Source organism: Lotus japonicus, chromosome 3 (assembly GCF_012489685.1).
Source record: "Lotus japonicus ecotype B-129 chromosome 3, LjGifu_v1.2".
Lineage (NCBI taxonomy): Eukaryota > Viridiplantae > Streptophyta > Magnoliopsida > Fabales > Fabaceae > Lotus > Lotus japonicus.
In genome coordinates this window covers 20560119-20577008 of record NC_080043.1, presented here as the reverse complement: position 1 = coordinate 20577008, position 16890 = coordinate 20560119, and the positions used below count along the sequence as shown (strand labels likewise).

The 16890-nt window shown below is 37.7% G+C and overlaps 1 protein-coding gene across 2 annotated transcripts; it reads right to left on the bottom strand.

Annotated features, from left to right (window-relative positions):
• Positions 1–8765: 8765 nt before the first annotated feature.
• Positions 8766–15790, bottom strand: LOC130745172 (probable serine/threonine-protein kinase WNK5). Of its 2 annotated transcripts, XM_057597317.1 has the most exons (7): positions 14892–15790; positions 12560–12825; positions 11093–11316; positions 10822–10979; positions 10245–10569; positions 9809–10165; positions 8766–9386 (listed from the first exon to the last, which is right to left on the bottom strand). In XM_057597317.1, exons 1-7 carry the CDS (start codon positions 14967–14969, stop codon positions 8950–8952), a joined length of 1845 nt encoding a protein of 614 aa, XP_057453300.1. In that variant the 5' UTR covers positions 14970–15790; the 3' UTR covers positions 8766–8949. The 2 variants fall into 2 exon arrangements, with proteins under 2 accessions (XP_057453300.1, XP_057453301.1); XM_057597318.1 differs by lacking the exon at positions 12560–12825 and having other exon boundaries at positions 14892–15029.
• Between the last annotated feature and the right edge of the window lie 1100 nt (positions 15791–16890).

Below are 16890 nucleotides of genomic sequence, written 5' to 3'. Positions count from 1 at the left end.
CGCGAAAACTTGACCAATCTTCGTGCAGTTCGTCCCTACTTCTAGGTATTGAGGTAACTAGCATGAATCCTACCTCTGTTTAGTGTTTCTGTTGCGTTTCTGAAGTCGTTTCTGTGCTCACAGTTTTGAGCTTTTTCTAAAATTGTCCGATTTCCTTGATTTCTTGGTTGGGTTATGTTCCTTATGTTCCCATGAGTCTAAAACCTCTGTCAGTAATCGCCGATTGCGATTCAGTTGTCCAAGATCTGAAAAATTGATTCAAAACCCCATTAGTCGCACATTTCAAAACTTTATTGTCGAAAAGCTGTAATCTGACTTCGTGCCTTTAGGATTTGTTGTCACGGATGTCATGAGGATCAATGCTGTCAAATTTGTTTTCCGAACTGATAACTTTGAAGTTTTGAGCCTTTATTTTGGACCAAAATGCCCCTGGATAGTCGTATTTCGACCCGATTGTCCGAAAATTGTTCCGACAATTTCTTTGCCTTAGTTTTACCCTAAAACTACCTTGTGAATTGATTTAGATCGAAAAAAAAGTTCGAAAACCCTATTTTCCATAGTGGCCGAAACCTAATTGCTTGGGTACCGTGTCCAAAAATAATTTTTGGGTCTCTATGACCTGAGCCATTGCGTAGCTCTTTCAATTGTCGAAATTTTGGCGCCGGTTTCGTGTCATTCTGAGTTCTGTAGCTCGAGTTATGCTCGTTTTAGCGAACGAAGTCTCCGTTGTCAATTTGTGCCTAAATAGGAACTCTGAAGCTTTAGAGGCTTTCTTTACGATTTCGATTAGTATTAGTAGATCGTGTTGCTCCTAGTGAAGCTTGTGTTGATGATTGTGTTTTCTTTGTTCTAGGTTCGCAATTTCCATGCCCAACTTCTACTCACGAAGGTAAGGGTAACTCGGTTTTAGAGCGTCTTTGAGTCTTGCATGCTTTTATCGCACTGCCTGTGTTTGAGATGAAGATGTTTATATTGATTGGCAGATGATTATGATTATTATGCTGAATTTGGAAAATGTTTTCTAAAGGCTTCGGCCGAGTGAACTTATTGAGACGTGTGTCTCCGTTTTCTGAGAGGCTTCGGCCGTTTATTGGTTTCTGTCGTTACTGCTTTCTAGTGGATGAAACATGTGGTTACTTTGGATTGGTCCTTGGTTGGGCTTTGTTGTTGTCTGACTTGGCATATAGGGCTTGAGTCAAGTGGCGATGAGGAGGTGTGTCCTATCATTGTCCCATCTTGCGAGATGCTAAGTGGCGATCAGGAGGTGTGTCCTATGATTGTCCCGTCTTGTGTGACGTTAAGTGGCGATTAGGAGGTGTGTCCTATGATTGTCCCGTCATGTATGACGTTATAAGTGGCGATGAGGAGGTGTGTCCTATCATTGTCCCGTCTTGAGAGACGATATTGATCGATCCATTTTGTTAGCAGCATATAGTTGCATTATAGGGAACTAACACCTGACCCTATGTTGTTGGATTTTCGTATTGGTTTATTGATATCTGATTTGATGTTACATTGTTGAGGTTATTATTATCTGAGTCCGATTTATGTTTAAGTTGTTGATATATGAGTTGAGTTATGTTGCTAGTTATTTACCATGCCAGGTAATTAAATTCGAACAGCATGATTTTTCTCTTTTATACATGGTAATTGCATGGAGTTAACCCTTTCTATTTGCTACTTGTTGTTTGGGCGCTTAACGCGATTAGGCGATGGAGATCCTTCCGCCGAGGCATAGCTACTCGAGTTGGAGATCGAGTTGTAAGCGGTGGAGTAGAGGTATGAGAAGCAGCTTTGCTTCTCTTCTTGTGGATTATGTTGGAGTCTCTTTTACTTTATGAGAACTCTGTTATTAAAGTCTTGCTTCCGCCACTGTTAAAGTGCGCATGTTTATTCTGAACCTTACTTATGGTATTGTAAACTATTATTACTGTATATCGGGAAACAAGTTATCTAAATAAAGTTATGGTATGTTTCCAACCTTTTAGCCGAAGTGTTTAGTTGTTTTACAGAAAAAAAATTCCCTTGGTTTTTAGGGATTGCAGATTGGTCCTTAGACTTTGTTAGGTTACTAATGTGACTCCTCAGTTGAGAAATTGGGGTGTTACAGGGCCCGTTTCTTTTCCTCGAGCTGCAACCTCACGTCGGCGAGAGACTCGTTCGTTTCCCCTAGTTCACAGAGGAGGGACGCAATTTCCCGATCCTTGAGGATGCAAGTGGCCCTGCCGGCGTTGATCGACTCTATCTTCGCGTTAACTTCCCGTCGCAGTTCAAACCAATCCATCTCCAAATCTTCCATCCTATCTTTACAAGCTGATAAGTCTTCCTCATGGCGGTTCAGCTCTATGCATAAGTTTGCTTGCTTGTTGGTTTGAGCCACCATTTGGGACAACATCTCGTCATACTTGCGGTGCGCTTCCTGCGCCGCTGCTTGGTAGCCTTCAACCTCCTGCTGGAGTCTCTCCATCTCTAGAAAAGAAGCTGAGCCTTGAGACAGTTGGGTGAAAAGACACCTTGCGCGTAGAAGGTTGAACAGAGCTTCCTGCGCGGCCTGATCAAGGTCGGGAATGTCAGCCACTCTCGCGCTCCCAAAGAAATTTTCAGAAAGGACGAAATCAATAAGAGAAGTCCGCTGGTTTGGAATGGAGCTTGCTTGATCACCAGTGGAAGTGAGATTGGCCTTGAAAGAGGTTTGGCAGGGAGATGGCGGGGTGCGAGGAGCAAGGTCTTCACCCTGTGGGTCTACCGGGCGGGCAAGCAAGGTTTCATCTAGGGTCGCCTCGACTTGAGGAGACGGGCGATCAGGGAAGAGAACCGCCGAAGGGACCCCCTCCAGATTTGGCTCGCCGTTAGTAATTCCTCTAGGGCAGGGTGAGGGTTCAGCGTCGCCCGAAAAAGTGTTTTCCTCACCCCCCAAAGCTTGAGGGAAAGCAGCAGCGTCGCCAGTCTTGGATCTTTTCACCTTTTTCTTCTTTTTTCTCTCTTTCTGAGAAGAGGGAACATCGATACCAGGGGCACCCCTTTTGGATTTTTGGATTTCTCTTAAGGGTAAAGGTTGGACGGTATCCTCCGGCGTAGGTTCGGGCCCTTTTTGAGAGGGGACGGCCTTAGCCACCTCGGCAGAGGGGATGGTGGTAGTGGAGGAAGACCCCCTGACTCTCTTCGCAAGAGGGGCAGCGATTTCGGCGTCTGAACTAGCCGCGGTGCGTTTCTGTATCACTCCCTCGGTGTTAAAGGTGGGAGGAAATTTGGGAGAATCAGCGGCCAAAGCACGTTGCAGCGAGGCTTCGGTGAAATTGAACCCCTCCAAGAGTGAGCGGAGGGAGCCGCTGCGGACAGCCTCCAACTGTTGGGACCACTCAAAGATGGGAAGTTCGGCGAAAAGCCCGATGGTGGCTTTGTCCTCGCTGCTCAGCGACGAGTCAGTTGGCGGGGGAACATCACAAGGACTCTTCGTCCAGTAAAGGGGAAACATAATGGATCCATCTCGTCGGGTGAAGGCTTCAGGGTAAGAGGGATGAACGATCACACGGAAATAGCGTCGCCCGGGGCCCTTCTTAACATTACTCTTATAAAGGTAAAAGCGCTGCCGACCTGAGCGGGATTTCAAGGAAATCCATCCGGGAGTTTCCGTCTTCAGGCATTTTGGATCTACCCCATAAAAGTAGAAAAAGTGTGAGGTTTTTGCTTCGAGGCCGATAGCTTCGCAGAGGATCTCGAAGCAACGGATGAAGGCCCTAGCATTCTGATGGAGTTGGCAAGGGGCCACGTTGATTTCCCTCATGACTTGGCAGAGGAACGGGGAAAAGGGTAATTTGACTCCTAACTCAAGGTAGAAATATTCATAAACATAGAAGAAATGTGGCCGTTTAGCCTTTAGTTCAAGACCACGACACCTCCAGGGGCGACGAATGTCCAAGCCTGGGCCGATGATGAGGGCATCCTCCAAAGACTTCTCACGGCAGAGCCCTCCGGCTTTACGAATTGACTCGGCGATGGACTCGTCAGTAGACAGCTCAGAGGTTTGACAAATGGCCGCATGCTTAGGATCTTCGACTGTGGGCTGGGGAAGATTGATGAAAATTTGTCGCCAAAATGCATCTTTCTCATCTTTGTTAAGGGGAGTTCCCCCGGAAGGAGGCGTAGCCGCCGGGGCAGGAGTGGGGGGCGCAAAGGCAGCACTTCGGGATCGGGAGGACCTATGGGTACGACGCTTGGGAGTCATTTCTAAGAATGAAGGGAGAAGGCTCACAGGAAATGTTGAGTCGATGACTTTTGGATTATCGCCGGATGTTCAAGAATGGCGAAAGTGGAGAAGAAAGAAAGTTTTAAAGTGGGAATTAAGAGTCTGTTCGGAAATCGTGTTCATCATGACAAAGGTGGAATGATTATTTGGGAAACGTGGCATTAATCCTGAAAAAGCAAAGGCAGCGTGTTAGGCGAAAAGTTGTAACTGTTGACGCTGATTGGTTTAAATTCAAAAAATGTCAGGGTTTGACATAACGCATTAAATGGAAGGTACTGTAACGGAAGCTTATTGGTTGAAATTCGGGTTGACAGGGTTCGCTGGGAATCGAAAAGACATTTCAAAAGTGGCAGTCGAGATTCGGGGGATTTGCTGACTTAAAAACTACTTCAGGGCGCAACGCGTGGCGAACGCACGACACCTGTCAAAGTGTCATGAGTTAGGGCACGTGCGCAGTACTGGCAAGGCGAGGAGGTCAAGCGCCATCGCCCTGGGACTGCTTGTGGACTCAGTTTGCCTAGGAAAAGGGTGGTGCAGTGAAAAGTTTAGAACACGAAGATTTTTGACTTTATTCTCCCAGCCATGTTAGCAATTGTTTTTTCATTTTGTTAAAAACTTTAGGTTTTATCATTGTTTAGTCTTTCATAGTCCTCGCCTTGGTTTCTTCTGTTTAAAGACACACTTAGCTCTCCCCAAGGCCCAACCGGAAAATTTAGACAGATTAAAGGCACGAAGGCCCAACCCCAAATCTATAAATAGGGGACGGTTACCAATTGTAAGGGACTTTTAGCTCATTTGGCAATAACAACATTGAAATTCAGTTATATTTTCTCTCTCTAAACAGTTAGGAGTTCATCTCTCTAAGATTTCCGATCACACTCCACACACTCTAGGCACCATGCCTTGATTCTATGTTCTAGACCGGAACATCAATAAAGTTAGATAGAGGCTTAAAGACTTCGACAAAGAGCCATCATGAGTTTTAAGGAAAGATAGAAGTCAATATAGCTCATTTTTTTTAGAAAGAAGACAACCACAAAGAAGCTTACCTCAAGGCCTAACTCTTTTATGAATGGGTAAGGAATAAAGGATGAGCGGAAGATGATATTTTTGGGTGATGAAGCAAGAGTTCAGCAGGGTTCCAAGCAAGAAGATGACGATGATATCTTTCTATCTCTTAATTCCTCACACTACTTTGTCTCCTTTTCTCTCTCAACTCTCCCAACATAAGAGAAAAAGAAATATGAAGTGGAAGTGTGCGCATAGTGCCGGGCATCCAATCCTATATGGAGAGAGAGGAGCGCAGATTTTTCTCTCCCCAATGCTTAGCTCATGAGTCATGCACAAGTCGTTATCACCTAAATTCAAACCCTTGTCATATGGGTTTGTCTCTAGAATTAGGATTCAAACATTGGTCCTTGTGTTGGTCAACACTCATTCATCAAGTTTTGGAGTGAAATTTGCCCAGATTTAGGATTGGTTGGTTTACGAGCCGAACTCGACTTGTTTACGAGCCGAAAACACTGTCCGTCGAGATTTTTGACCATACAGCAATATTACAATCAAAATTCACCAAATCACACATATATTATCTTAGTGATAAGGAAAATATTTAATTTCTACTCAAACAATAAATCGAGGTATAAATCTCATTTTAGGCGACAACACGTCGTTTTTGACTATTTTCGAAACGTAACAGAATTCTTCAGTGACGCCCAAAATGAAACGCATGGGAAAATAACTTCGATATTAATAATCAAAATATTATTTCCATTTTATTAAATCCACAATACAAACTCATACATAACGATCGTGTTAAACAAGCATTAAAACACTAAATCGGAGAATTAATCAAGTTTATTTCATTTAAATAATCACGGGTCTCACACCTAAAATTTTAGACTCTGATATTTAACGCCTAATCCACCGATGGTCCTAAAAGAAAAGAAAAAAAAGAATCCACCCTTCACTTCACAATAAATATTTGGCTAAAAAGCACTTTTGGCCCCTGATGTTTCAAGTTTGTGCAAATTCTGTCCCTACTCTATTTTTGTCGATGTTTCTACCCCTCATGTTTTCAAACAGTGCATCGTCTACCCCTCATGTTTTCAAACAGTGCAGTGTCTACCCCTGACGGAGGGGTAGACGGTGCACTGTTTGAAAATATGAGGGGTAGAAACATCGACAAAAATAGATAGGGGCAAAATTTGCACAAACTTGAAACATCAGGGGCCAAAAATGCTTTTTAGCCTAAATATTACAACTTGAACAATTATTTTTTATATACAGGCACACTGTACTTGCTCTTAAATTTATTTTCCATCAATAGATGATAGTGAATGGACTTGAGGTCATGTTATTACGGAATAGTATGCTAATTGTGGCTAGTAATATGCTGACTCTTGAATAATGGCCTGACATACCATAAGTATCATACATTATTTTCGAAAGTGAAGTCTATTTCAATGGGTGTGGTTGTAATGGATGAAAACAGTACTTAGATTATAACAATGGCTAAGAATTATTATAATGAAGTATAAGGAAAACACACCTCCTGGAGAAGACAAGGCAAATCCACAGTGTGATTCTGCTACAACTTACAGTGGATGCCAATGATCCATATTTGGCCACATTACTGGATCATATAAACTGCTGTCTACTTTTTGGAATACCTCTCTCAGTCAGAATTAGTTTATGCTCTCAAGTTCTAAACAATCCAATATTATCCTTAGCAATTGTTGTATACCATATCAACAAGGCTTAGTAAAACTTGATTCTTTTACGAAAAAAATTCGAGCACAACTGGTAGATTGTTGGTTTCTTAAGCATCTAGTTCATGATTAGTTCTTTAGGCGGTGCGTATGAGGAAGTATTTGTTGGGAGATACCTACCCACTTAATTAATATGATCTCCGAGCATAGAGGAGATTAGTCTCATGTCTGCTAAATGTGAGAATATATGTTGGGAAATTTTTGTTGTTGTGAACCACGTTAACAGAGTCCATTTTATATAGGTGCCAAATGGATAGGTATTAGAGAGCACAAAAAGGATACTATCAGAGTACCTTTATGAAAAGTTAAATTTGTTGTAATGAAAATATATTTTAAGAATGTCTGCATTTTATGAAGAAATGAATCAGAAACATTCTTATTTATTTCGTACACTAGAAATTAATGGTGAAAATACCCAAAACTTTGCAGGAAAGTTCTACCTTGAGCTTGGTTAAGGATAAAACTGAGCTAAGATGCCAATAATAGTGAATTATTAGAAATACTCTGCATAAAGGAGCACTGTCGTTACTCGTTAGATAACCATATACAAACATTTCAGCATCTTCTTTACTACAGTAAAAACTATTCCTTCCAAGTTATAAGAAGAATAATAAGCCTTTCAAACCAGGTACTCATGTGCCTATTTTCAAACTATGAATTGCTCTGTGCAGGTTTACTAACATATTGAGAGGCATAACCGCATAAGCAAAATAGGAATTTGATGCATATGTACATCCTCTCAAAGTTGGTCATGAAGAAAAAGCTATCTAATCAAGTTGTGTGTAGTCAATGGTTTTAAATTGTGATATTGGTCACAGATCTGTGTTTGTAATATTGAATTTACAATAGACCCATGTAACCTCTTCCACATGACAATTCCAACCATTGTAACAGGGCACCCCTTCACCCACTTTACTCCATTATCTAAATATAATCATTGGTTTTAAATTTAATTTTAAAATCTTATTTTAAGCACAATCTCATTATTAAACTATTTCAACATCAATTCAATCAAAATCCTAAACATACCCTGTATTAGTTCAGGGAGCAACATTTAACTAAACCTCATTTAGCATCCTTTAACCAGATAATGCATCATGGCACGCATAATTATTTGAAATACAGCATGATCAACCAATAATTATCTTTAAAAGCAACACTTTGGTAATACAGCAAGACCCTCAAAAAACAACATACAATTAACTGATCTTGATTTCCTACATGACTGCTAGGCTTGCCCATCACTGATATTACATTGATTGAATATGCTACTCAAACCGGTTATCAAGAAACAGCAACTGAGATAATAGGTATACTATTTCAATGTTGTACTTGTGAGTTGTGAGAGTACCACAAAGACAAGGTCCACAACTCCACATTATTGGGAACAGTTGATACGTAGTCATTCACTCATTCATATTTACAAGCTTTTCTGAACTGTATGAAAGACCTAACATTCAGAAGAAGCAAGGCACAATTACTTCTCTTTTTTATAAATATCTGGATGAAACTCTTTATCAAGAAACATGAAACACACAAGAGGACATCAAGTTCCATGGCTTACAATACAACCTGAAAGAATGTGTTTCTCACATATTCATGATGTTCAGAACTAATATGTGTATCAAGTTATGTTAAGAGTATAGTTTATCCATGGTAGTTTCATTAGTAAATTATCTTTTGCATTCCAGACTAATTTTTATAATCACATGAGAAAGGACTCAAAAGGGGTTCTTAAAGCAAGTGAATCAGTGAATACCTCTTAAGAATTAAGATACACATATATTAAATTATATTACAAGTATTTCACAATATTATGCAATATACAAATGAGTCCTTGTCTCCTTGAGGTGTATAAACATTCATGGACAGGCAATAAAAAATAAACACCCAAAAGTAGTGAAATAGAAGAGCTTTTGAATCCGTGGAGCTTCAACAAGAAAAACATCCACCTTCTTCTGGATCCTGAAACCCAAAGTTCTCAACAGCTCCAACCGTCTTGATCACCCTCCTCTTGTGCATCTCCTCCATCAGTGATCTTTGCAGTTGTGGTCTCCTCACATCAACATACGAGTGTATCCTTTTCAACCTTCGACATCCATGTCCCGGTCCATGATATCTATGAGAGTGAGAATCCATTCTCATGTTGCAAAACTGTTTAGTGATATCAACCTCCATCACCTCTTCTCGAGGACAGAATCTTGTGCACTTGTTGTTGGCCTTTGGCGTACTGCAAAGTAGTTCTGCTCCTACTGCAAAAGTTGCACCATGCTCATGTTCATTCCCTGAGTCGCAGCAGTGGATATCGAAACACCTCAAGGAGTTCATTGAGCTCTGAGAGCTTTCATCATCATTCATAGATAGATCATCTGCAAACAGATCTAATTCATGAACCACACTGAAAAATAACAGCAATAACTAATAACCTCTAAATTTCTTAAGCAACATTTCAATTTTGTCTTTATCTTCTCTTAGAATTCGGGTTAGACCTAACTCTATCATAAAAGCTAGATCAAGGGTGAAGATTGCTCTACCCTATATAATGACTTTAGTTAATATGATACCTTAACACACTCCTGACACCTAGAGCGTAGAATTGCAAGATTGGACAATTGTTGGTGCCCTATATATAAGTGATCTTCAATATATGGATCTAGGATAACCTCTGATACTAGAATTTAGATTAGGACTAAAAGCTAGCTTTTGAAGTAAAATTGAGCCTAACCCAAATTTTAAGATGTTCAAAGTTGAAAGTGTTATTATTTGTTTTGAGTTGAAAGAGGAAAACTACCTTGATTCCAATCTTGAGCAAAAGTGTTATGGTTCTGATAAAGGTGGATGTTCTTGTAGGAAGAATCAAACATTGGGAGAGAACCGTGAGAGGAAGAGCGAGAAGATAATGAGAAGAAACGATGGTGGTTACTGATACCATCATCTTCTTCATAGTTAAAACTGTGTTGTCGCTGATACTTAGAAGTACCAAAATCTCTCCACGTTGGAACTAATGTTGATATCTCCTCCTCAATCATTTCAGCAATCTCTACTGGTTCCAAGTCACTAATTTCCAGTTCCTTAACCATCTCCATTGCCACCTCAATAGCAGTGTCATTTATCATATCAAAGGGAAAGTATATATTTCTTGTATTCCCTGTATTCCAATAACAATTTTGAGGCAACTATAAAGTAAAGCAAAAAAAATGATAATATCTTGTGCTTAAGCTACATACCAGTTTTGTTAGAAATTTGTACTTTAAGGAAAACTGTATTATCCTCTTCATTTATTGTCCCTGTGATGGTCATGTGTGTGGTCTTTGTTTGGTCACACATTGAAGGTTGCTCTTTGGAAACTTCTGCATTGAAATTGAGCAGGCTAGCATGTTTTTTAGGTAATGTTGGGCTTGGCAATGGTGAGCTAAGTTGGTCCATGGCTAAAAACGGGTCCAACATGAGCTCCTTTGCTGACAACCTCTCAGAGACATTTGTCAAACACTTTCCCACAAACCTTTGAGCTTCCAAATCATTAATTCTGTAAAATGCATCTGGCAGCTTCCCCTGTTAAATCAAATCAACACAAGTAAGTAAAATGATTCTTTTTTCATTTTGCGGTCCGTAACCGCAACATAAAGGGTTTTGGACTCCTGCATTGGTATCGTGGCTTCAATTGCGCCTGCATAAACCAGCATTTATCTATAATTCTGCAATGCAGCCACAACCGCAACCATGACCGCAACCATAATTTAAACCTTTGTGACATGAAATTTGATCTTAAGGTGTTAGGGGAAAAAGTATAGTAATTAAACTTACAGAAGTAACTTTCTTGTATATTTGAGCAGGGTTGGAGCACTCGCTGTATGGGAACTCCAAAGTGAACAACTCTATCATGCACATCCCAAAGGAGTATATGTCTACCAATTCATTGTACTCTTCTTCATACAATTCTGGTGCCATAAATTCTGGTGTACCTGATGGTTCATACCAAGCACAACATTTCAGTTTTATAGACAGAGTTTGTTTTATATTACTCATCACAATTTACTGAGACTAAAGTACCAACTACAATGGCAAGAGAAATTACCTATGACACTATGGGCTTGTTGGGAGCCACTAAGAATGGCTGCAAGGCCTAAGTCACCGATCTTGACCTGCCCCAGATGGCCATTTACGAAGATGTTGTCACACTTGAGGTCTCTGTGTATCACTGGAGGATCATGGCTGTGCAAATACTCCAAACCACTTAGAATCTGGCGAGCCCAGTTCTTCAGTGCTCTGATATCTACTTGAGGGTACTTCTTTCTATACCTACATTATATATATGCACATAATGTTATCACGGAAATGAGAGAAGCAGATAGAGAAAAGAAATCATCCAAAATTTTATACTTTTGCCAATGCCAAATCAGCACATTAAACTTTCCCGTCGGGTTGTTTAAATGACCCTACACCAAGTTTGGGTTAAATCACCTTCATCCTAAGTTGACCAATGACAAAATATGAAATTTTGACCAATGACCAATGACCTTACTCAAATTAAATTTTTACCATGATGACAAAAGACCTTATTGTTGGGCTTGTCTAACTAACCCAAGAAAAACTTGAGTTAAATCACTCTAATCCTAGATGAACAAATAATATTTAAAATAAGTGGAATTTCTAACTAACTTATCTTAAATATTATTGGTCAATCTAGACTTGAAAGTTGAGATGAAGTTGTTAATAGTGAATATAATGGTATTATAACAATAGTAGGAGTTCAAAGATTAATTAGAAGGAAGTGAAATTCAAGGTAACAATTTATAAATAGGTAAAATATTTTAGGATGACTTTATACTTCTTGACCAAAAAATACATTAAAGGGTTTTAAGATATAATAATAAGGTTTAAATAAATTTAAAGTCCGTGATTTTACACTCAAATTTGGTTTTGGTCGGTTGTGTGTCAAGTTTGAACCTACAACATGATAGTACATGGGATGACCCAAGCCTCTAGTGCAGCAGAGATTAGCAAACAATCAACTTTTATTAATAATGTTGGTTTCAATCTCCATTTTATAACATCTTACTTTTGCCTTGTGATATGGTTAATTAACAGAGGGATCTGCCAGTTTCCTGATGACTTGTTGGTTTGGAATATCTCCAAAAACCAACATGTCTCAGGTTCAAACCTTGCATGCAAAGCTTAAAGTCGGATCTAATGGCTAATAACTTTAATTAAAAGAGTTAGAGATTGAGAAACTATAAGCTTTCATGAGGTGGATTTTCTTTTTATGAAAATGGCTAAATATTGATCTGATTTAAAAGCGAAATATGTCAGGTATATTTTGGAAACTTAGCAATGGTGATATATATATAACACTTTATTAGCCATGTCACCCGCCAACAGGGAAGTATTATAAAACAAAGAATGAAACTAAAGTTATCAGTAAAAAGTATGAACTAAAACCATGAAAATTAGATGGTAGAGACCAAAACTAAATGTGACAACAAAATAGGTGATTAAAAACTTATATAGATAGCCTTTAAATAATAAGGTAGTGGATAATTACTCTCGTAGGGTGCCAGAGGTGAACAGCTCAGTGATGAAGTTGAAAGTTCTACAATGGACATCAATCCAAGAATTATGGAAGGTGATGATAGAGTCATGGTCCAAGTTCTTGAGGAGATGATTCTCTGAATACAGGCGATGAAGTTTGTCAGGTGAATTGAAGGCATCACCAAGCTTAACTTGGTTCCAAGCCACTTCTATTCCAAGTACCTCATCAAATGCCCTATACACTACCTTCATGGCTCCTTTGCCTAAAATATCCCTGAACTACGTGCACCAATAATCATGATAATTAGGGATGACATTAGAAAAAAAATAAGTATGGAGAGCGGAAATTTAACACATTAATCAAAAATAAGGATAATTAATTGAAAAAGGCAGTGTAAATTATTTAAAATGACGAAAACAACATTTGAATACTATTTTATTCTGGGAAGGGGGGCGGCTGCCCCAATTCGGTAGACCTAGGTCCCTCCTTGATGATAATATTCATATTTTAATGGTAATACCAACTAGAAAATTAGATTAGATGGCAAACAAATTAGATTGATTTATAAATACCAATTTTCATTAAAAGTCAAACTTACTGTTGATTTAATATAAAAATTGAGGGTTCCAATCATTTAATTTGGTTCTTTGAAGAGCGACCCTTGGATGTAGTAGAGAGTTAACATTGTGTGAGCAAGGTGGTGTGCGTCACAACAACTTGCAAATGATAACGGGCTTAATTGCTTTATTGTAAATTGACCCAATCATAGACGGCAACTGAAAATCCTAAGATAAAAAAGAAAACTGTCCCATTCAAAGAAAAATTAAGCTCAAGATTCCGGAATGCTTAAAATTGTGTAATAAACAAAAAGAACATATAAAAAGTAAAAGCTACCTCCACCACAGGAAGAATAATTTTGTGGAAATTAGAGAAAAATAAATAGTAAAAAAATATTATTTTAATAATTCCTGTTCAAATTAAAGAAAAATAAAATGAAATAAGATAATATTTTTGCAATCAAAAGAAAATAATTTCCAGGACAAAAATAATTTGGGTACTATTAAAGAATATTGTTAGGAGTGGAAGGCTTGACTTTTTAAGACATGAGCTGGTCTTTACATTAAGCTCCAATAATGATACATAAACACTCTAATAATAGGGACATTAAAAAAGAACACATTTTTCCTGCGGATTTTCCTTCACATTTCTTGCGGATTTTGCTTCAAAAATATTTGAAGAAAAATTCCAAAGCAAAATTCACAGAAAAAAGGGTATTTTTTATGTCTGCACTATTCATGTGTTTGTGAATCATTATTGCTCTTATCCTAATAAGCTAACATATTAGTATGATTGATGTAGGATATTTTTAAAGTGTGACCAACCTCAAAGCCTAGGTCATAAAGTCTATCTGTAAATTTGCAATAAATTTATTCTAAATAGTTTATAGACTCGAGTATTTGTGTCAGTCAATATTCATAGATGCTAAAATAGGCTATAATAAATAATTTGAAGAAATTAAAATAAAATCTAACATATCAATAATAAAAAATTATTAAAATATGTAAACTTACTTAAAAAGTGTAACAAAAAAAAACTTACTTAAATAGGTCGGTTCTAAAATATTTTTGAATAATATTTCGTTGACACTCGAAACACACCTACACCTAGTAAGATATATGAAGAGAAGAGAGAGATAGAGATATCATATATATAATGTGATATGAACGAAAGCGAAAGATTAGAAAAGAAGATGAGTAGAAGTGAGATGAAAAAAATAGAAGTGCGAATAAATTAATACTCAAGTTGTTTAGATGAATCAAAGCATCTTTAAAAAATATGACTTAGAGTATAATTTATTTAGTAAATAGACCTAGCGTATGGTGATTAAACTCTTATTACTAGCCAGAAACATCTATGATATATTTTAAATGATATCAAAAATTATGACATGCTAATTAAATATTAGCATGTAACTTTGTAATTGCTCTAGTCGTATCAATATTCTTAACTGACAAAATTTTATAGGCGATTGACAGAAGATTCCCTTAAACTTATTGCAATCAATTTGGATTCTCAATTCAAATCACCCCTTGTGCCTTTCAATTTATCTTCTTTGCATATCCAAAAAAAAAAAACAAAGGAGAGCTTCTTCAGTCCATCAATTCATTGTCCATACTAAGTAGCAACCCTATGCAAGAACTAAGAAGAGGTCTTCAATTTCATATGATCAACTTATTGCTAGTCAGTAGTTTTAATTCTCATGCAATTTAAATAGCACAAAAGGAAAATTTCATGATCCATACACAAATCAGAAAGCAGAGAATCAATTATCAGAAACACTTACACGTCCATATCGACCAGATGGATCCGTTTCAACATATCCAATAAGCTGAGCTTTGCCTCCCAATCTCCCCTTGTACATGGTTCTAGCTGTTACTTGATCACTATCAACAATTCTGACTTAACCGGTACTGTGTGTGTATTATAGACTTATTGAAAGTTTAATTGCAAACAAATTAAAACAACATATTGTATATTTAATCTCAACCTGATCTTAAAAATCAAATGAAAATTAAGGTAGCTATGTGCTAGATGATCCGAGGCTTCCACTCATGGTTCTCATAGGAGAAAACACCAAACGATTGCCACAAGAGCCTTGAGTAGTCAACACAAAGCATAATCGAAGCCATTTTAACAACTCCACCAGAAAGCTCGTAGAAATTTTTGGTAACCATTTGTGTCAACAACACTCTTGAGATAGAACTTAAAACCAGAAATTAAATTAAAGGGGTACTACCCTTTAAGATATTTTTGTGGAATATATAGGTGTATAAAGAAACTGTTTTGTATAGTTTAGAGGAGGACAATAATATGTTGTATTGTCCCACAATAGGGTCACACCACTGATTTTGTGTTCAAAAGGCTAATGAGAGGTGCGGTTGAAGATTACTTGTGGACTAAAAGAATTTGACAAGAATTAAAAGCCTTTCAGAAAATGAAAAGACCCCAAATTATAGAACATGGGAAGGAAACTGGGCTTCTAAATTTGAAGAATCTATGCTTTGATAGAAACATTTGTGGATGTAGTGGAGATAGAGTTGACGCTAATCAGGTGGGCAGAGGAAGTAAGAATCTAAGGAGAAAAGGGTTGAAGAGATTTTGGTTTGATTTTAAAGTGATAAGAAACAGAAGGACTCTAGAGCTTGAAGGATTTAGTTTTGTGGATTGTGGAAAAAAGAGCAGGGGGTTTGGCGTAATATAGAAGCGTCTAATTAAGCAGAATCCACAAAATATTGGAATATAATATTGTGTACGACATTGAAATATATTCACTTAATTATGTGCAAGCTACCCACGAATGATAGCTAAATTGGTAATGCATACTGCGTATGTGAGAAGAGCTATTTAGTTTAATTCTCACACGATACACTTAAGAGAAGAATGACAAGCCTTAAATGTGATTAAATTCCGAATCCAGAATAGTCTCCGAAAGGTGATTGGATACTTTGATGAATTTTATGAAGAAAAGAAAAAACTATGTGCAAGCCACTTATACTGTTTATTTATAATTTATTTATTAATTTTAAATTTCATTATTACGGTGCTTGAGTTGAAATGTTACAATAAAATATATAGAGCGTGTGAGTGTGTGTGGTGTGTATATATTGGCTAGTTTCATTACAAGACAAGTTGACAAACTTGCCTTGGATGTTTTCTATATATAGAAGAATTCAATCGTTTTCTCACAAAAACCAGAACTCTTATCTGTACTCATAAAATTGTCAATAATGAATGCAATCGTTGTAACAATGACGATTCCTTCTGCAATTTGAAAAGCTATATTATTGGAAACCAATGACATTTTCTAACAAGCTCAACAAATAAAATATTATTTATGATGTATATTGCATATTATATAGACTGAGTTTTATCTTCTCACGTTGATCTCATTTGTCTTCACATCCTACCCTCCACCTGTTCTACGAGGTAAGAAGAAGAGAGGTGAGGTGTACTTCAACAAGTCAGACGTGAAAAAATAATTTATTTCATCTCATGTTATTAGGGGTTAGAGCTGAAGACAGTTAATGCTGTTATCAGTTAGTTTGTTAATTAGTAGTGTATAAAATATAAATGCATCCATTGTAACTCTCTCAGTTTAACACATTTGATACAATGTTCATATGTTTTTTTTCTCTTGATACTCTCTATATATAGATTCAACATGTCTAATCCAAAATCGGCTATTGGAAACCACTCATATATAGACCACCCACATATGTCATTAATTCTTGCAAATCTCACCTTCAGATATTCAGCCTTGGGCGTGAGAGGGTATGTTGAGA